Below are 21,544 nucleotides of genomic sequence, written 5' to 3'. Positions count from 1 at the left end.
GTTAGAGGTTAGAAGGCAGATGCAGAGGTGAAGGATGGGGAGGCTGTTGGGAATCGGAACACTTGCTGTTATTTCCTCCACAACCTCCTTAGCCATGAGAGGATTTGTTTTGGTTGTGTTGTGTTGTGTTGTGTTGTGTTTTTGGAGCAATTGTACAAATCCCCCAACATGTCCCACTGTTAGTCCCAATCCATCCACCAGTCCTGTTGCCTGTGGAGATGAAAAGCTCCCTGGTATATGGTGCCCGCCCCCCCCCCACCCCGACCTCCACTGGTCTGTTGTTCTCCATTTCCATCCCTAAAGCAGTGTTTCCTAGGACTCCTTGGTGTTTCTCAGACAGTTTGGGCTATTGGACTTGCCTTGACTTAGTCACACAGATTTGTATGTTTGCACAGGGCCCTGGAAGGAATATTTCATACTTTTTGCAAACTTTTATTCCCAGGGAACTCTGCCACCACTTCAGAGAGTATAAAACCAGCCCCTAAAATCCAGCACCTTCCTGCCTGCCTCTGACTCTGGTTCTACGTGTGTGTCTGCTGCATGCCTGAGTCTAGCAGGGCTTCACCAAGGCTAACCTCCCTCCTGCTCTCAGTTTGCTTGGGGTTCTCTGGATAATTGTGTTACTCATATTCCATAGACAGACCTACTTCCCCTCCTGGTGGTGTCGCTGCGGGATACATGGCCACTTGCTGCTCACCTACTGGGTTAGTCTAGGACCACTCCCTCCCATGTTCTCCCTGCGCCCAGCTAGGGCGGACAGCAGCAAGTGCTGGGAAAGCTCTGTCTCCTTGTAAGCCAGCCAGCCCGACCGCGGGTCTCCCCAGCCGAGCACGACAGCAGCTTACAAAATACCCTCCTTTTGTTTTAACGTGTCCAATCTCATATGAACCGAGCCTCAGTTCTTTATTTATAATAAATAACTGGTTTGCCTTAGTCTTCGGCATCCCAACAGGATGCTTTTAACGTCATGTGAAGCTCTTTAACCTGTTCCTTCCCAGTCTGCATCACACAAATCAACCTGCTAATGACCGTGTGGCCAAAATTAGCAAAGAGCCATCCCTCTCTTGGGAAACACCTCTGAGCTACACACGGATTCTCACATCATATTCATTTAGAAGTTCTAAAACAATGGCTAAATGTTCCACAAAAGTTCAGAGTTCATAGTTTTACTGTAGCTACACAGAGAGGAAATCCAAAGACAAGGATGATAAAGTTTTCAAAGGACTTAATGCTGAAGGGGAAATTTTCTCATCTGGAGAGATGACCCTTGATTGAGGAAAATAAGGAGAATCATGTATTTGAATAGAGATATGGATTAATTCTGAATACACTCCATAGAGTGTTAGGAAAAATATGTATAAATGTTTCCGAGATCTGCTTTCCAAGAGCTATTAAGATATTTTGTGACTCATATACAATTTGTAATAAGTAAATAGCCATGCCACGAATAGATCTTAATAAAATAAGATTGCTGGTGGGACACAGCGGGGCTCCATCAAGAAGCTTACAAGGAAATAATAAAGAAAGCATAAAATTTCAAGCACACGGGAGACTCGTTCACATTCAGGATCCGAGTCTGACCCAGGGCTCCTGTTTGCCCAGAACTCTGCTGACATTTCAAGGCCTCTCCTAACATTCCAGGGTGAGGTCGGATGGCACTGATGTTCAGGTGAGCAGTCACCACAAAGGACCTTCACACTGTGTCTTTCCTTTTGTCTGCAGGGGGTGCAGCTTTTATATTCCCAAATACTTCAGTATATCCCGAAGCTACGCAAAGAATTACAACTAGGCCAGGTACGCTAACACACCCCCGCGTGATTCCTTCATTGAGAGACTCCCAGAAGTCCAGTTTAGACCCAGGACTGCAGCCCATGACCCCAGGAGCATGCCTTGGACCTGAAATGCAGAACCTTGCAGTCAATCTTTTCCCTGTCCCTGTTGATGTGCAACCAAAATGCAGCCGGATTGCTGCATTCAGAGACCACTCTACAGTGGCCAAGCTGTGGAGTCAGACACAGATAAGGGCCTTATGTAGTAGCTTTGAACATTTGGGCCAACGCCTAAGACAGGAGCCCTTGAACCATCAAGTTAAGAGAAGGGTTGATGTGCGGTCTGTCCCTTCTGAGGGGAGAGCAGTTCCAAAATCAGTAGCAACTGATTCTTATCCCCCATTTCTCAGAGGAGAAGCATCCAGCATCTAATATTTACATCAGAGTCATACTTTATGTCTTTTCTGATGATTTAATTAGGTAATTAACTTACTTTATCGTTCATGTAAAAATAAACATTTATCTAATGCCAGTCACAGAGTTAGCCTCTGGGAAAGGAAAGCTGAACCAGACTCCAAGCACTGTCTCTCTTCAGAATGCTCGCTTGCACATTCCGCTAGGTTTGTGGTTGGTTGAGAGCCTTGTCCGGGTCTGGCGAGGGGCAGTTGCAGTAAGCTGGAAGGAAGATTTAGCACGAAGTTCTAGAAGATAATTCAGTGGTGTTACCTGGAGCCAGAGAGAGCCAAGAACGGACCAGATTAAGCACCAGAGCAGGCAATAGAGGTGCTACCTGGAGTCTGGAGGCCTGGGAGTCGAAGGAGTCAGACCCATGTGAACACAGCCAGGAGGCCTTCAGGGAACTGGGCAGGGAGAGGACACCGTGAACTATGGGTCTGTCACTCTTAAACACCACCCCTCATGGGGGCCATGACTACCCTGTATGTTGGAATCCCTCATGCTGTCGTGAACACTGAGGGGATCCTAGTTCCAGAAAGCACAGTGGATTTCCCCATTGGTCCAGCATACATGTCTTCCCCAGCCCAGGCTGCCTCTCCATGGCCCTTTGCACGTCCAGCCTGCGTGAGTCTAGCTGACCGGGTCCCCAGGCTCAGAAGCTCTTTCTTTTGGGGGAGGAAGACAAACTAGGGCTGGGGGCTGGCTGAATGGTGGGGATAGGGATACTTTCTGGAGCGCTTTCGTACCCTTGACCACACGCTGTAGCTTCTCTGGCCTGAGCGAGAAAGCTTACTTCTTTGTTCCTAGAAACTACGTGAAAATGCCCAGCTAAAGTCCCCTGTCATGTTAGAGGTCGGTAAAGTAATGGAACAGACCCAGTGTCTTTAGATAACTCAGATGGCCCCAAAGAGTGCCACCAAGAGCATTGAGAATGAAGAGCAGAGGCCTGCCCTTTCCCTGGCTCCAGGACTTTCTGACCTTGCTACCTACAAGTGCATCTTGTGGGACCCACAAGGGAGGGTATGGATGGACATGAATGATTCCGGGGCTCTTTCAAAAATGCTTCTACCCATAGCTAAAAATAAATGAAAGCTCCCCGCAGAACATTTGGCCTTTACGATTAATTAGCCAATTTAAAAACTATGTTTGTTTAAAGTCACCTCAGGAATGCTGCTGGCTGGATTTCAAGGCCAGGGTTTGTGAGCCGCTGTGGTAAGCTGGTTGGCGAGACAGGACAAGGGGCCCTGTCGCAACTTTGCTTGTAGGGTGGTGGTGTGACTGTCTAGGTTCATTTTCTGAACCAATTAAAAAATCCAAAGGGGGGGGGGTGCAACAGGTAGCAGCAGGGGTTTCAGTCAGAGCAGCCGGAAGTAGCCTGTGAAGAAAGGCACACACCCAGCAAGACAGAGAGGATCTCGGCAGGGTGGGGCAGGGGGGCTTCTTGAGAGTCTGGTGGCAGAGACCCACGTTCCTGTCCTTTGTGTTCCTGTCCTGTGTGTGTCCCTGCCCACTTCATTCTCTAACTCAGCGTGAGGGACAGGCACCGGTCCAGCAAGCCAGGCTTCGGTCGCTAGTCCGTTTAGACTCTCCCACCTTCTCTACACTAGAGCCGTTTCACCAGGGCCCCTGCAAGAAAAAAAAAAAAAAAAATCAACAAAACCAGAAAAACCACAAGACTTCTGTGTTTCACGAGATCAGATGAGATGGCATTCTCGTCCTTTTGCAGGATGCCTCCATCCACACCCACCGTCCTCTGAATCCTGCTGCCAAATGGTTCCCCTCACCTGACCGCCTTCCCTCTGCCTCCAGTCACAGTCTACCTACCTGTCCTCCCTCCCTCCCCCCTCCCTCCCTCCCTCCCTCCCTCCCTCCCCCTCTCCCTCCCTCCCTCCCTCCCTCCTTCCCTCCCTCCTTCCTTCCCTCCCTCTGTCCTTCCCTCCCTCCCCCCTCCTTCTCTCCTCCCTCCCTCCCTTCCATCTTTTTTTATGACCACACTTCTGCAAAGGTTAATTTATCCGAGAACCGTGCACGACCCGTGGGCTCCATTCCCCTCCTGCCTCTGTGCCGTAGCCATCTCTTCCGTGGGCTGTGCCTTTGCTCTCCACAGTTCTAGGTTAAGACCACAGCTTCTTCCCCTCATCTTTGTTGAATGAGCACCTGGATTGGTCCCCTGTCAGGATGCTGGCACATCTTGTGTGTTCTGTGATTTGGTGGCCATCCTTTTGTTACTATCACCCCAAACCCTTCTCCCCAGCTCCTCTGTGCACACCATTTTCCTCCCCTGAGTCTGTTTCTTTTAGAGCCACAGACCCTTGAGATCTCAGTTTAAAGTGTGGAAGTCAGAGACAGGCGCCAGCCACAGAATCGCATTAGCAGTGTGGCCTTATGACACGCTACCTAGCCTGTCCTTTTATGAGTTGGTCATGGGAAATCTGGCCTATTACATGGAAGACTTCGTGTAGGCTGTTCCTTTACTCCGCCATCACCACGATAGCTCGAGAGTACCCAGGGTGTCACCAAAAGTAATTGGAGTATGTAACTGCCACACACAGCTTTGTGTGGAGTGTGACTTTGAAGCTGGTGCCTCTGGGGGGGGGGATTCCTCCATGAAACTCTGAAACTTGTTGCTGCTGAGCGTGACTGAGCTGGGTGAGCCCACGGCTCTTGTACCCCTCAGTTGGGTGCTCTGTAAACCTCGGGCCTTAGCAGTTGGCTTATTGCATTCTTTGCTTGTTCCAAGTTTCTACACAGCCACAGAGATTTGTAAGCATAGTTAAAAGCCCAGGATCATCATCCACAAACATGATCTCTAGGTGTTTGATGTAGGGGTGAAGAAAAATTTAGAAAGATATGGATGAAGAAGATGGTGCAGGTTAATTACCCAAAGGCTGAATCAAAAAATTCCTGCTCTCCAGAGCTTTGCAGATTGGTTCTAGGCAGTAACTCTTCGACTACTACCTTGCCTTCCTCATTGACTTCAAATGCATGAGAGGAGGCCCATCCATTCCTTCCCATCTCCTTCCTTCCTCCAGGGGATCACCAGAGACATCTTGTAGACCTGGTATAGATTCTGCAGAATGAGGATGAATGTTCCAGAGAGCCAAGTCCTGGTCCTTTAAAATGCAAAGTGACTCTGTGGAGGTCAAGAGCTGGCAAGCCCCCTCCAGTGATCTGAGCCAATGGAGAATGCAGCTTAGTAGAACTTACCCCTCACTAGGGAGGAAGGCAGGATGCTGGGATGATCCTCTGATGTCTTAGGACCTCCTTCAGGATTAGAAACTGATCTCAGTTCCCCCAAAACACACAAGCTGCTATGTGTGGGGGTCTGCACCAGACAAGCCTCCCCTACTTTGTATCTCCATGTTGTTGTTTTCATATGGATCGTGGCATATACCATGTTTCGATAGCCATCCAAAGCTGCCCGTGAGATTGCTTTAAAAGGGTTCAGGCTTGCCAATCATTTTCAACAGCTACAATAGCAGAGTGAATGCCAGAAAGTGACTTCCTGTGCACAAATGTGTGAGCTAATTCCTTTGAAAAGACAACTCGGAAAAAACTCGGCATTAGGCTGCTCACCAAATTTAAATGTAAAACAATACACACACACACACACACACACACACACACACACACACACACATATATATATATATATATTTTTTTTTTAATTAAAAGCCTGTGCTCTTCTATCAGGCTGGGCAGCAAAGGCTCATGGGTAGTGGTCTTCTAAGCAGTCGGGGTAGATATATGCCACCATCCTGATCGTTCCTCATCCCCAGAAATTTCCAAGGTCAGCATTTCCCGAGGTCATCTGCCACAGGAGGGGGCTTAGTGTCACAGCGTGTGACCAGTGGCTGATAAGGAAATATTGGCAGAGACTCTCATGAAAGAAAACAAGACCCGCGTATCTACCAGGGCAGTGTGTTTGTGAACATGTTAATCACTTGTCCATGCAAACATCTCAAATACTTGGCTGAAAATTAAACTCAGCCTGGTGGTTGTTATTTCCAGGGGAGGGTGGGACATGGCTATTCATCTTTCAAAGGATTTTATGAATAAAGAGTTTCCAAATATTAGTTCTAGTGTGATGGTTAGTGTTCTTTTCCCAGCCACACTTCACAACCAGTGCTGTTCTGGGTGTAGTTGAGAAACTCAAGGCTCTCTGGTACATCCACCTGCCTTCTTCTAGCTCAGGACCCATAGGCCCCTTTAGAACCTCCATACCAGACTGTTCTACAGTTGTAGTTAGATCTCCATAGTCTGGCTAGCATTCCTGAAGTCATTATCTTTGAGAATGGTGAATTTTATAGGAACTCTTAGAGTGGAAATTCTCTGGAGCTGGCTTTTGCACGCTTCCGCACATGTGTGAGTGGTCTGGGACCTGAGCGGGCTTCTGGCTTCATTCTCTAAGTCCAGGGTTAGAGTCTGCATTCCTAACCCTCAAGGGTGTCTTGGTTGATGATCCATGGAACACACTTCTGTGATACCACCATTTTTATTTGGTAAATCGGCCTTTGTTGGTGTATCTGTCTGCCTCTGAAGTAGGTGGGGTATCTCACTTACTGATTTCTGTCATAAAACTCTGGTTAACCATTTTTTAAAAAATAAATATTACAACGTTTTATTTATTTTGAGGTGTGGGTGGGGGTGTACACATGCCACGTGGAAATCAGGGGACAGCTTAGCTGAGTTGACTCTCTCCTTCTACCGTGCAGATTCTGGGGGTCCACGTCAGGTAACAAGGCTTGGAAGGAAGCCCCTTTGCCTACTGAGCCAGCTCACGGAATTCTGCCCCCACGTCCTGCCTTTATTTTTTCATTTTAGAAATAAAACCAAGACAGGTTGAGAATATATTTTCAAAATGTTTCCAGAGATGTAAGATGGAATTTAGTTGTAAATTGATTGCAGTTACAGATTTCATTCCCACATGCCTTCCCAACTCTAGAAAAGCTGAAGGTCCCAGAATGCAGAAGTGCCCCCGAGAGAATGAGCAATAGTGGGGTTTTTAAAAGGAAAACTGTCTCACTCTCCGAAGCCCAGGAGGGTAGAATTTCACAGACCACACCAGTTGCGATGGGGGCAGCCAAACAGACTGATTGAATTAAGGCCTTTCTGTGTTGGGTTTCACGTCGCTCTCTTCGGATGTGAACATAGGAAGGGGCACACACTTGGCAGCGTGGTGGGGGTCTTTGAAAGCTGATCCACCAGATTGCCAGTTTTGAGTAAGCTTAAACAATTTACTTAAAGAGAGACCCAAAATAATTGCACCACTCCGTCCTCCAAGTGAGAGTTCCATGGCCATCCCCTGTTGTGTGGGAGCAGCAAGCCTGCCCAAGTACGTGGCTGTGGCTTTCAGGTGGTCTAGAGTGGCGCTTGACATTGAACGGAGACCCACCAACCAAGGGAGTGTTGTTTTAAAATTCATTTAAAGTTTTGCTTTTGTTCCAAGACAGCATCTTACCCTGGAGCCCAGACTGGTCTTGAACTTACAGCAATCCTCCTGCCTCAGCCTTTCAAGTGCCAGGATTACAGACACGAGCCTTCACACCTAGATCCAGTTTGTTTTGAGGTAGCGGGGCATGTAACTGAGGCTGGCCTCAGATAGTTTGTGTAACTGATGAAGACTCTGTGCTGACTTTCTTGCCTCTGCTTCCCAGGTGCTGGACTCACAGGCCTGAACCACCACACCTAGATCGCAGTTTTGAGACAGCTCTGTAATCGAATTACATGTAGAAGTAGCTTCCCTATACACATGGTTAATAAGAGGGAGAGAAATAATGATTCTGGGCTCTATTTCTGAAAGAAAACTGAAATAACCTAAAAGCTTGATGTGACAAGCACCTCAGTGACAGAACCTCCACTGGGAATACAGAGCTGTAGTTACTACATTAGCAAGTGCAGTGGGTAATGGCGGTCCGCAGCACAAGTAACGTTATGTATAAATAAAAATAACTGGCGTGTATTTATGTCATTGTTGATGTGTTGTAGGACAATCGTTTCAGTCCGGAATTTGTTTTGTGCAATTCATTTTAGAGAGAGATTAAGTTCTCGTAGGAAACAGGAAAGAGAGGCCTTTTGCCTAGAAAAACAACTAAGCCGATTAAGACTGACGATATCAGTGGGTAAGATTGTCAAAGGGAGGTGAGGGGATCCTCGGGAGCGGATCACAGGGGGGTAAGAAAGCGGCTCTCATTCCCAAGTAGAGGGCAGACAGCAGGAGCGTGAATGTCTGTCGCTGGGTAGATTTGGGGTGATTCATGCCAGGTGTGGGCTCTGAGTTCTGAAGATGGTGAAAGTGTAGATTCTGACCAGTCCTGTGGTAAGTCTGCCTGTGAAAGAGTAATGTGCTATGATCTCGATTTCCGATCCTAGGAAAAGGCTTTAGGAGACTGAGCAGGAGGGGCCAGGAGCTGGCTCAGCTGTCTGGTGCTTGCTTTGGGGAGCTGAGTTTGATCCCAGTTTCCCCGTAGAGATCTGCACCTGGTGACATGTGCCTTTGCAGCTTAGCTAAATCAGTGAGCCCCAGATGAGCCCCAGTGCCCCAAGGACAAAAGCTGAAAAACAAAACAAACAAACAAAAAACCGATGTGAATGGCACTTGAGGACAATATCCAAGGTTGGCCTCTCCAGCCTCCACACACATGTGTGCCTGCACATATATAATACACATATAACACACACACACACACACACACACACACACACACAAGCAAAGTCTAGAAGATTCTACGAATGATAGTTTTAAGCTAAATGAAAATGAGCGTTTTATTTAGATCAATAAAATATACATACAACTATATAAAATATGCAAAGTGCAATGTATAGGTAAAACCTACATTGATTTTTTTTTTTTTTTTTTTTTTTTTTTTTGGTTTTTCGAGACAGAGTTTCTCTGTGTAGCTTTGCGCCTTTCCTGGGACTCACTTGGTAGCCCAGGCTGGCCTCGAACTCACAGAGATCCGCCTGGCTCTGCCTCCCGAGTGCTGGGATTAAAGGCATGCGCCACCACCGCCCGGCATACATTGATATTTTTAATATGTCAGTATTTATTCTAAGAAACAAATCTGTGATTAAAAAAAAGCTGTGTTTTTCTTTAGTCCATTTATCTCTTTTTTACAGATTTACCTTATGAGCCTCCCAGGAGAACAGCCTGGACCGGCCATGGCCACCCCGCCCCCCAGTCCAAAGGTACAGGCTCCGCCCCCACTGCCCTGAGCTGTGTCGCAAGGCAAGGGTGACGATAGCCAGGGTCAGTTGCAGTTTCAGTGGTTGATCTGTGATCTTTGCAACATTCAGAGGGGTCCTTCCCTTGGTGGCAAAACACGTGTGCTCTTTAAGCGCGGTTCTTTTTGTTTGAGAAGTGACTGGAACGGTGACTCTCCGTGTGGACTAATGGGGTTTGTTTACACACTGGCGAGCTGAGCAAACTGCTGCTTCCTCTCACCGCGGCTCCCTCCGCTGGCTCCTCTTCTTCCCTGGCACTTTCCCGTATCTATTTATTTTACACCGTAGTTAATTTCATTCTCTTTTGTAAGCCAGCTCAAGTTTCTCTTCATTATGTTTAGAAGTAATGTCTACAGTAAATCTTTTAAATCATGAGAAACATTTTAGAATGTTTATATTTAATGTCATTAGAGGGGGCAATTTCTTCTTACCACAAATGCTTCTTGTTGTAGAATAAAATTACCATGCTGACAATTAATTGATTATAAAGTAAAAAAACATTGAAGACATGCAGCCCGATCTGGGTTGTGGCTAATTTTCTTTTTTTGTTCTTTTTGTTTTGTTTTTCAGCTGCTCAGCCATCTCCTTCCACAGTGCCCAAAACCGAAGATCAGCGTCCTCAGTTAGGTGTGTTTCAGAAGCCATCTTGGGAGCCCTAAAAAAAGGTTACAGGCTTAGCTGGGGGTCTTTAAAGTGTTCCCTCTTTAAAATGAACTTCACAACTGTCATGTATGTAAGATGAGTTGGAAGGATTTTACTCAACCATCTCTAAGGCCTGTGGTTGAATGTGAGCAAACCATCCGGCTGTGCCCTTGGGATCTGTGGGTTCCGTTGCTTTGACTTCCCGTGGTGTGTGTCTAGGTGTCTGTGTCTGTCAAGGTGGAAATGCAGTGGAATGCTGACCTTGAACAACCTGGCCCGTGTGGCCCCAGGCCCAGCACTGCCCCCACTTAGATCCTGGCATAGTGAGGGTTGTGGGTTGGTGGTGGGAATCTGGGACCCCGAACTTTCCTACAACTGTGATGCTCCCCTGAGATCTGGTGTGACGCCTTACCTCGTGTAGGAGGTAGAAGCAGGAAATGGGGGAGGGGGGGCAGGGAGCATTCTCACCTCTACACGGTTCTGTCAGCCGGAAGTTGCATGGTACCAGACCCCTGCCGCGTCTCCCAGATCTGACTCATTTTCTTCTCTCATAGATCCTTACCAGATTTTGGGACCCACCAGCAGCCGCCTTGCTAATCCAGGTGAGTTGCCACTCGTGATCTGCTCTATAGTTACTTTAGAATTGGGACAATTTCCGAAGGAGAACTTGGCCTGGTGAGAAACTTCTCCAACTATGAAACTTGCCTTTATTGAAAAAAAAAAAAAGGGGGGGGGGTCAGGTTATAAATTAAAGTTTTAGCTTCAGCAAGGAAATTTATAACCTAATTGAGCATATAGTGTTTCTCTAGGGTTGTGGCAACAAAGTAACACAGGCTGTTTTGGTTCAATACCATCAGTGCATTGACATAACTCTGAAGGCTGGAAACCTGAGGCTGGTGGCTGGGAGCTGCTGAGTTATGAGGAAAGAATTCGCTCAGGGCCTTTCACCCTGGCTTGGATGGCATCATCTTCCTGTGTTTCATTTAATTGTCTTTCCTCTCTGTGCTTCTGTGTTCATACCCCACCCTGTGTGTGTGTGTGTGTGTGTGTGTGTGTGATTGTACATGTATATGGAAGCTAGAGGATAACCTTGAGTGTTAGGGTAACAATCCAGACAATATCACACCATCTATCTTTCTGTTTTTTTAAGACAGGCTCTCTTACTGGCCTGGGATTTTGTAGGTAGGCTAGGCCAGCTGTTCAGTGAGCCCCGAGGATTGATCTGTCTCTGCCTCATCATGTGCTGTAGCTTGGCTTTTAAAAATCTAGGTCCTGAAGATCAGACTTAGAGACATCTCCTCAGTCTGGGACATTTCCTTTCTTAAAATGTACCAGTCATTCTGGAATAAGGACCCCAGCATACTGGAGCATGGGCTTCTTCAGTGTCCTTAGTCTATTTGATAACCTCTGTAAAACCCTTGTCTCTAAAAAACAGGTCACTTTCAGAGCTACTGAAACTCGGATTTCAATATATGAATTTTAGGGGACATAATTCAACCTGTCACAAACCAGATCCAATAACCAGTATTTTAAAAAAGATAATATTACATCCATCAGATTCCAATTATGGTCAACTGTGAGGATGTATTTCTGAGCTTAGACACAGGAGGAAAACAGACTCCTCGCGATACCTGGCGGAGACCCATCACCTGTCCTCACATTTTGGTGCCAACGAGCTTGTTCTGTTTGTTTGTATTCAGATCAGAACCAGCTGTGCTGGCATGAACTCCAGGGTTCCATGGCATCTGCTTCATATTCTCAACTGTAAATTCGGTGTCAAGATGTCACAGCCACACTGCAGGTGCAGGCTGGGATTTCTGTTTCCTGAACCTTAAGCCAAACAGGGGTTGGAAAACACAACAATTCAGATGCCATCATTGCACACATCCCCACAAGAGAATCCATTCTCGGAGAACCTGAAATACCATCATGATTGAACGACGGAGTCTGCCATGAAATTTTGATTAATGCTGATTAATTCTGTAAATATGTTCGAAACAGCTCTGCAAACAGAGGAGGCTGTTTTCTTCATTGTTTTAGCCCAGAGGGTGGTGCCCAGCACCTTATGTGCTTACTAGTTCATCCCTGAGAATGACAAGACACGGTTGGCCCCAGGGATCTGTCACCCAGTGGAGAGATACGCACAGGTAGATCCAATGATCTCTACCCCATGGAATCACAACCCGTTGTCTATTCTGTGGCTAACCACGGGTGGCCAGGACTTCCAAGCAGTCCCTCCTTGACCTCCTTTCAGCCTTCCTTGTAACTGTCTCATAGCTATTCTAACGACCATAGTAGCTGTGAGGCTGGGGAGACCATCCAGTGGGCAAGGTGCTTCCTGTGCAGTGGGGAATCCCCAGCACCACATAAAAGTCAGAAGTGTGTGAATCTTGTATGTTTCCAGTCCCCCTGTTGCGAGAGGGGAGCCTGAAACCAGAGAATCCCCGGGAGCTCACGGGGACAGCTTGGCATACACAGCTGTGAACCACAGATGCCTCAAACAAGGTGGAAGACAAGACAGACACCCAAGGTTATTCTCCCACTTCCACACGTACATCTGGCTGTGTGCACCTGCACTCACTCACACGAATGCACACGTACATACACTTGAAGACTTTGCATGGCTGTGTTTGGAGGTGGTGATAACTAAGCTCCCACTCCACGGTGGCCGCCTCACAGGGAGTGTTTACACCTGTGGTCCCCCTCCAGGCTTTGTATGGCCCACGGCATTGTTATCCCCATCCTGTAGAAGAGGAGCCAAAGGCCCTTTGAGGTCAAAGAGCTTCCCCTGGGTCACAACCAAACAGGAAGGAGGCTCAGTCTGGAACCGAGTGTCTCTAAAGGCTGATTTTGTTTTCTTTCCCCCAACACTTCTGGAAGATGAGCTTGAGGGGAGGAAAACATGAGCTGTGGGTAAGAAAGGAAACACTTTGATTTAGCTGTACAGCTGTCAAGGTTTGGAGGATGAGGATGAGGGAGAGAAGGCAGAGGGGGAGGAGGAAGAAAGGGGAGGCAGACAAGGCATAAGAGCAAGAAGAGGAAGGAGGAGGAGGACAGTGGCAAGCTGCCTTAGGCAAGACCATTCCAGCCCTTCTGCTCATGCCCATCATGTCCTTGTCCCCACGCTCAGCTTGTTTAGAAAACAGAGCCACAGGGAGTCATTTGTTCCTAAGCTAAGTGCCTGCTTTCAGGGTGCCCCCTTCTCCTCCTGTGAGCTGCATCCTGGGATGCTGTCTGTAGGCAAGGATGCCAAGTCAGAGCCAGGAGTCGGAAGCACACCCTGGGCCTAGGAGCAACATCCTGAGGCATCACAGGTCCATCACTGGTCCTGGTGTCCAGTGTCAAGGACCACATTTCCTATGCTGAGACCATTCCTGCAGGACCTGGGCAATGACAGAATCCAGCCTTTGATTGGTAGTCAAGAGACTCAATTAGTTTACAAGGAAGGAGACTTCTGGTCATACACCCCCAGGCTCTGAGCCAGTTGATTCGTGTGGCCTTTGACACCAGAATGTCCCCATCTTTTGTTTAGTAAAATGCTTCTTGTTTGAGTATCTCTTTCTATTCTCTGATAAATTAATCCTTTGTCACTCAAAAATCGGTGACTTCTAGCTACTAGGGAAGCTGAGTCTGGAGAATCACAAGTTCAAGGCTGAGTCAGGAGAGTCACAAGTTCAAGGCCAGCCTGAACAACTTAGTGGGGCACTGTCTCAAAACAAAGTGTTAAAAGAAGGCTAAGAATATGTGTCTGGACGTGAAGCCTCAGGTTCAATCCTCAACACTCCTTCCCCACCCAAACTTGATTTTAAAAATTAAAAACAATGCCTATGTACAGAGATAATTTTTTGAATTTCCAGACTTCTCATTAAACCTTCAAAACCAATATGGTGTCAGGAAAAGAAATCCAATAATTCAGCAGAAATAAAACACCAGCTAACACATTTATAGGAAATAACAAACCCCTTTATATGTTTATCTTAAATGTAGATGATCTCAATGCACCTAAAGGATGCTGATTAATGGATTGAATTAAGAAACAAGAACCAATGATTTGTTCTCTCCAAGAAACACACTGATCTAGTAAAGACACCTCAGGATGCTAGAGGAGCAGCCCATTCTTTAAATGGCTGAGTCCCCTCTCCAAGCCTTGTCATGCATATGAATGCACAAGGTGATGTCAGGGTATGGACGTTCCAAAGTCTCCATTCCAAATATGCATTTGGTGTGTGCTTAGAATACGATTTCTCCTGCTGAGAAAGGTGTGTCCTGGCATCCCCACCTCATGAATCAGTGATGAGCCACCAGCCCCTTTACATTCCACCAGAACTGCTGAGCACTGAGTACCTATGATGGAGTTCAAGTTCTTTTCCGTGGAGGAACTTTTCTTGAGGTCCGTCCAGGCATTCTGAAGTGGTGGGTGTGAAGATACACTCAACGCCTTGAAAGGGTCAGAGCCATCTCAGAAAGGTTTTGTCAGTTGTTAGAAGTAGGCATCTGTTACTTTCAGGAGAGTGCCCAACAATTTGTAGGCCCAAGGGAAGACAGCCTGGGAAGGACCAGGAGGCTGTGGAGGTGTGTGTAGATACTGGGCCAGAGAGTACTGGTCTGTGTAGGACAAAGAAGTTTGACCTCTGCTGATGTTGGGCATAAAGATCAGTCCGTCTGTGTGCGCCCATGTTTTCTCAGCTCTCCTGTGGGCTAAACATGATGTTGCGGGGATTAAACACACCGTCACATGTGAGCATTTACAGTAGTGCCTCGCTCCCAGGGAACTTCAGGATGAAGTCAAACTCTGAGAATGGCCCCATTCCAAGCTTCTGCCTGGCCAGGGTGGTGGTCCTGAGTGGTCAACTGCATTTGGCTGCCTCCAGCCAGACAGTGAGAAGGAGGCTGGAATTACAGATGGGAGACTGTCCCTACCTGGCTCTGGTTACCTGAACTCCAATCCTCAGATTTGCGTGGCAAATGCTGAGCACTCTCCCCAGCCGCAATCTTGTTTTTCCTGATTGGTTTGGCCGGTGAGTGACCCAAGCCACTCCCTGAGCCCTCATTACATTTCTTGTCAGAGTCCTGCTCTGTATTCTACTGTATTCTGCACAGCACCTCATCACATGATGACCATCACAGTATGAGCAATAGTAGCAATTTAATAAATTGATTTAGAATTTTTGGCAGACAGTAGGTCACTTAATTTACCCAGTAATGATTTCTCAGGACCCCGACCCCCATCATATCCTTGAGAACTCTTGCTCAGTGAGAACATGTGTGGCCCTAAGTGGTTTAGGGATTGATGGACCGCTTCTGTTAATAGTGTTTACTTAAGCGTTTGTTGATTTTTACAGCTAGTTTCCTCTTCAGGTTTGGAGGCCAGTGGGAAGGCTGGGCAGGCTCGTCCTCAGTCCTGAGCCCTGAGTCCTTTGTCCTTCTATCTAATGAGTAAAGTGAACAGCCCAGGGCTATGTGAGCTCATCTGTCCTCTGAGCTTTGAGCTTCCAGCCATGCATGTAGAGCTTGTTTTCTGGTTCTTCAGAAGCGAGGGAGACAGACGATTTCCCCCTACTGCTTCCCTCCTACACATGCTCATGAGGGAAGTGGGTGAGGGACACATTCCCAAAGATGATGCCAATGTTTGAACAGATACCAAGTGTTATTTGGTCTGTGTATTTGTATGAAATCTGTAGAGTGGCTCTCTCCCTATGGGAGGAAGCTGACACTAAATATTTATTTTCCAGCAACTGTCCATGTTTAGAGTGAGGCATATGTTAGACTGTTAAACCCAAAACTCACAGCTTCTCCTATTCCCAGGTCATCCATGGAATTCTTTTTTCAAGTTTTAATCCTTTGGTTACAATATATATACTAAAACCATATGGTTCTCTCGTTCCATCTTTTATATTTTTCAATGCATATTAATGAGATGTTGGAGGCAGCAGCCCTTGATTGAGAACAGTTTGTATGTGTAGCTCCAAAACAGCACAGGCTTCCATTCCGACAAGCTACAAGCTGTTAATACATTTCAAATGTGTCGCTTGACTGAAAACAACCCTTTCCAGAATATAGTGAAAAGAGGCTGACCTTTCTCACGATGCTATTGCATCTCTGGGTGGATCCACAGACCCCCCCATTTCCATGGAGCCTACATGGAGACAAGGACTGGACAGTGTGTAGAGGGTGTGAAGGGTTCAAGAAAAGCAAATCCATCATTGAATTTTACATCCCATCAATTCCCTGAATGGATGATTGTCCAAGTTACTATAATCATTGATCACATCTATTCACATTACTTATCGTATCATAAAAGATAATATTTCTGGTAATGAGCCCAAGGCAGTGTGCTGCCCTGGAGGCTGGGAAGAAATATCTGCCTCCCACTCACTTTTAAACTCAAATCTGTGCCAGTTAACTTTGTTTCTCTTAGTACTCGACATAACTTTCACTAAGCAGCTATGGACCATGAACAGGAGTATCCTGTAGCTCCGTCTGTCAGTCTGGCCTGGACTGTCTGGGCACAGCTGTGCTCTTGTCCAGCAAGGGTTGCCCTCTGGAGAAGTGGGCAGCCAGGGGACAAAGCAGAATGGCCCCAGCCATGGGGGCAAGTGGGAGGGCAAACCTTGTCGAGGACATATTGGGTCCCTTTACACATCCAGAGATCCCCTGGAGCAATGTAACATGGTGGCTAGAGTGATTTGCTTAGGTTGTTCTCTGGAAAGTCATGAGGGTCAGAGAGGGTTCAGTCAGCCACGTGCTTGCACTGGAAACATGAGGAACTGAGTTTGATCTCCAGAACCTGCGTAAAAGAAAAAAATGAAAGAAAGGAAGAAAGACAGAAGGAAAGAAAGAAAACCAAAAACCCCCAAACCTCAGTGTGGTTGTGAACCCTGATAATCCTAGTGGTGTGGGTAAGTGGATCTTGGGGACTCATTGGCCAGGCAGCCAAGGCTAATGGGTAAACTCCAAGCTAACAAGAAAGCCTGTCTTAAAACACTGAGACAACATCACCAAATGTCTTTTTCTTACCTCTACACACACACACACACACACACACACACACACACACACACACACATAGCCACACCCACACACTTGAACAAGCACATACATGTGTACACACACATATCCATACCCACAAACACCCATACGTACAAGCACACACACACACACACACACACACACACACGCACGCACGCGCGTGCACACACACACACACACGCACACGCACACACACACGCGCACGCACACGCACACGCGTACACACACACACACACACACACACACACACACACACACGCACACACGAGTTCTTTGAGGCAGCCTCTCTTTGCCCCGGGACTGGAAATGGGTGATCTGGTTTGAAACAGAGCTGGTTCTTTCTCAGAACTTCCTCATTTTGAGTGAGTTATTCTGTGCTGGGGAAAGTTCTGGCAGAACTGGTCTCTGAGCACCAGCCAGATGTTACGTTAGAAATAACAGTGTTTACTTCCATTCTCTGTTTGATTTTCCATGAACTTGTAGATGTTCATTTCCTAAACCTGGCTTTTGTTATTTCACTGGACCCAGCCAATATAAATGGTGCTGGGCTATTATTGCCATCCATAGCCTTTTCTGCCTCACAAAAAACGGTGGGGGGGGGGGGTAGTAGCTCATTCATTCCCCCGAAACCGGTGTGACCTGGTTGCTCTTTGAAAGAACTCTGCAGTGAAAGGACCTCCCCGAACCTTGCCCTGTGTGTGTTCTCCTCTTTGTGTGGAGAACTTGGATCTACGAGGCCGTCCTGAGAATGATCAGGGACGGTCATACAAGGACAGTTTCTTAGAAGTGGAGACAGAAATGAGGACACTCCAGGAATAGTTCCTTCAGGGTTCATTCTCAGGAGGCAGCAGCGTTGGGCAGTGGAAAAGCTGAAGCAGCTTCCAGCCTCCTCCAGCCTTCATGTGCCGCACGGTCCCTAAGGAGCCAGGGGTCACAGGCAGCAAACAGAATTAGGATGTCCTGTGGTTCCCCCTCATCAGTGTGACCTGGGATGTGTGGGTGTGGACCAGCTCCGGTCTAGCCAAGGCTCGCTCTCTGGAGAGGTGAGAGACAAAAGCACCAGCAGCCGGGGAGCAGAGGTCTGGGGTGGGGGACCAGACCTGGTCCAGGGAGCCTGCCGCCGAGGAGCGGCTCTCCCGTGCTTGGCTCTCACTGGCTTTGTGTCCCTCCCCACCGTCATTAGGTAGTGGCCAGATCCAGCTGTGGCAGTTCCTGCTGGAGCTGCTCTCCGACAGCTCCAACTCCAGCTGCATCACCTGGGAAGGTACCAACGGGGAGTTCAAGATGACGGACCCCGACGAGGTGGCGCGGCGCTGGGGGGAGCGGAAGAGCAAGCCCAATATGAACTACGATAAACTCAGCCGCGCCCTCCGCTACTACTACGACAAGAACATCATGACCAAAGTGCATGGGAAGCGCTATGCCTACAAGTTCGACTTCCACGGGATCGCGCAGGCCCTGCAGCCCCACCCTCCCGAGTCATCTCTGTACAAGTACCCCTCTGACCTCCCATACATGGGCTCCTATCACGCCCACCCCCAGAAGATGAACTTTGTGGCTCCGCACCCTCCAGCCCTCCCGGTCACATCGTCTAGTTTCTTCGCGGCCCCAAACCCATACTGGAATTCACCGACGGGGGGCATTTACCCAAACACTAGGCTCCCGGCCAGCCACATGCCATCTCACCTGGGTACTTACTACTAAGAGACCAGAGGGAGGCCTTTCCCAACAGCGTACAATCACCTAGCAGTCACCACAGACTCAGAGAACACACATCGGAAGTGCCTCATGAGGAATGACAAAGGCTGACCAGAGCTGGGGAAGGAAGCCGGAAACCAAAGACTCACAGGGGAGGGTAGGCGACACCCAAGTATTACTACAGAAATAGAGGAAGCTCGAAATATAATGTACATGGACGTATAACCTGTGGTCCACCCTTGTCAAAGACATTGTATGTAGAAAAGCATGACATGATAAGGACAAACTGCCAAAGAAAGTGGCCTTAAGTAGTGTACAAACTGTAGAGTGTGGGACCTTGCTTGTACCAACCAGGATTCAGTGAAAGCACTAGAGATAACAGTCACACAGTCTTGGCCTAACATACCATTTAGAATGTCATTTGAAGGGAAACTACCTGTGTTTAGATATAGAAACATATCAAAACCAAATGAGACAAGAAAGAGGGCGGCCCCTCCACAAACCACACTGTGGATTTCCTTGGCTGGCATTTGCTGTTTGGGATGAAGTCAGGTTCTTTCCATTTGATAGAGAGATACCAGGTCTGTCAAACTGTGAAGACAACCCAAAGTCTCATCTCCTTTTCAGTATTACGGGAACTGTGAGCCACGTGGTGGGTAGGGCATGTGTCTGGTGTGTGAGTATGTGATTACAGAAAAGAATGAGAGAGGTGGAAGTAGAAGAGGAGGGGTGGTGGGAAGGAGTGGAGGAGGAAGAGAGGAGGAGGAGGAAGAGAGGAGGAGGAGGAGGATAAAGAGGAGGAAAGGAATAGAAGGCAATTGCTCAAACCATCAAAGCTGAATGTAGGACATCTTGGGACCAAAGAGCGTGAATCGTGATGTTTGATGCAGTCGGTGTTGAAAGAAAGTTCACAGTTTTATGGAGGACTGGGAGCAGTCGTATTCAAAACCCAAAATACATCTCTGTGAAAAGAAAGTCGTAACTGGAATTATCTAATATTCAAAAAAAGTCCAGGACCTCTGCATTTGGTGGAGGCTTTGTCCTTCATGGGAGCAGTCCAGAGGCGACCTGTGTGGCCGCCACAGTCAGAGACCAAGTAGGCATTGTGGGGAGGTGGGCTCCAGTTTTCCTTAATGAGTCGCGAACGCTGTGCGTTCGTCAGAACGAAGTCTACAAGTCAATGGGTTTTTTCTTTTTATATAATAATTATATAACTTATGCATTTATACACTACGAGTTGACCTCGGCCAGCCAAAGACACACCACACACAAAAAAGGAGACAATCAATGATATGATGTGGCCTTGAATTTTAACTCTGTAATGCTTAATGTTTACAATATGAAGTTACTAGTTCTTAGATGCAGAATGTATGTAATAAAATGAGCTTGGCCTCTCATGGCGAATCAGAATGGCAGGGGTCTCGGGTTGTGCTTCTTTACTGATGAACGGTTGTCAGCAGAAATCGGAGCTGAAGCTTATGGATTTGTGTTATAGTCGTTGTCCCAGAGCTGAAGCAGATGGGAGTAATACAGATAGAGTGTTACACACACAAGCAGCATGGACCTCTTGACTCCCAAGAGCCCACTCTTTCCCATCTTCATCCAATTCTACAGCAGAAAGAGCAAAGGTTTCACCCCGGAGCCTCCATGACTGTCCCTTCAGCCTCTTCGGCTGAGATTATCCCTAAGTAATTCCAGCCCTGCACTGGCCACTTGTCCCCCGGATTATTGTCATGTTCATAAAACGTTTGTTGAGTGATGAACAAGCCCTTGTTAAGCCAGATTTTCTCATCCTTGGTAAATCAGTCATGGGCAGCTGCAGGATCCTGTTCCAAAGTGTCAAGGGAGGGCCAAGCAGATGGTCGCGCTAAAGCGCTTCCCTTGTAAGCATGAAAACCGGAGACTGATCACTAGAAGCCATGTAAAATGTCAGGCATGGTGGCCCACTCCTGTAATCCCAGTTATGGCAAGATGACAGCCAGAGATACGCAGGACCCTGGGACTCTGGTCAGCTAGCTAGCCTGCCGTGTGAGGTTCTAGGCCAACGAGAGACCTTGTCTCAAAGCTGCGGAAGGTACTTGAGGACTGACACCTGAGGCTACTTCTAACTCTGACCTCTTTGTGCACACATATATGCGCATGTGTGCACCCCACCCCCGCCCCCCAGAAATACATGTATTTGCACACACACACACACACACACACACACACACACACACACACAGCCCCAAGGCCCAGCTTCTGAGCTTGCCACTTGGCTCCTCATTCTGAAGACTCCCCGTCTAGACTTGGGTTCTGACTTAAACACTCTGGAATCCTCGTTCTTGGGGTGACCTTCCCAGCTCTCCTTCGCACACACTCTATTTTCTGTGATCAAACATCAGTTTCCCTGGACATCACTCCTCGTCTTCACAAACGATGCCCACTTGGACCAAGGGGAAGTGGTATAGGGGTGTCACTCAAGCCACCTGCTGGGAGCAGAGGGCCCAGGCCCTTCTGAGCCTGAGTCAGTTTTTAAATTGGCTCCATCGTCTAAGCTGTTTCACGTCTTAGCAGTTTCAGGACTCAGTTTGCACTTTGTAATCCCTTCGCCATGATTCAGTGCGCCTGCCAAACCCCTGCGCTGGGGATATTTTGGCAACAGTCTGTGAACTCAGTAGGATATGATTACCAAAGCTTCAGAGGCCCCTCATTACTGGGATTGAGAGGAGTCCAGACATCAGTCA

At 47.6% G+C, this 21,544-nt stretch overlaps 1 protein-coding gene and 1 long non-coding RNA gene across 8 annotated transcripts in view; one reads left to right on the top strand and one right to left on the bottom strand.

Annotated features, from left to right (window-relative positions):
* Positions 1-20,228, top strand: part of Erg (ETS transcription factor ERG) — a 100,508-nt gene extending 80,280 nt beyond the window's left edge. For 3 of the 7 annotated variants that reach the window (XM_006981361.4, XM_076549284.1, XM_076549287.1), the window contains exons 6-10: positions 1,723-1,794; positions 9,345-9,413; positions 10,020-10,076; positions 10,646-10,693; positions 18,304-20,228. In XM_006981361.4, coding sequence (XP_006981423.1) covers positions 1,723-1,794; positions 9,345-9,413; positions 10,020-10,076; positions 10,646-10,693; positions 18,304-18,824 — 767 coding nt within the window. In that variant the 3' untranslated portion in view covers positions 18,825-20,228. Of the gene's footprint in view, positions 1-1,722; positions 1,795-9,344; positions 9,414-10,019; positions 10,077-10,645; positions 10,694-11,791; positions 17,301-18,303 lie in introns of those variants that run through there. The other 4 variants (XM_076549286.1, XM_076549285.1, XM_076549289.1 and 1 more) reach the window with 3 other exon arrangements.
* Positions 9,913-11,107, bottom strand: LOC143268173 (uncharacterized). Its single transcript, XR_013043893.1, has 2 exons — positions 10,560-11,107; positions 9,913-10,104 (listed from the first exon to the last, which is right to left on the bottom strand). It is a non-coding gene; the product is annotated as an uncharacterized LOC143268173 (long non-coding RNA).
* Positions 20,229-21,544: the final 1,316 nt, after the last annotated feature.

This window comes from Peromyscus maniculatus, chromosome 12, assembly GCF_049852395.1.
Source record: "Peromyscus maniculatus bairdii isolate BWxNUB_F1_BW_parent chromosome 12, HU_Pman_BW_mat_3.1, whole genome shotgun sequence".
Lineage (NCBI taxonomy): Eukaryota > Metazoa > Chordata > Mammalia > Rodentia > Cricetidae > Peromyscus > Peromyscus maniculatus.
This window is presented reverse-complemented; position numbering and strand designations above follow the sequence as displayed.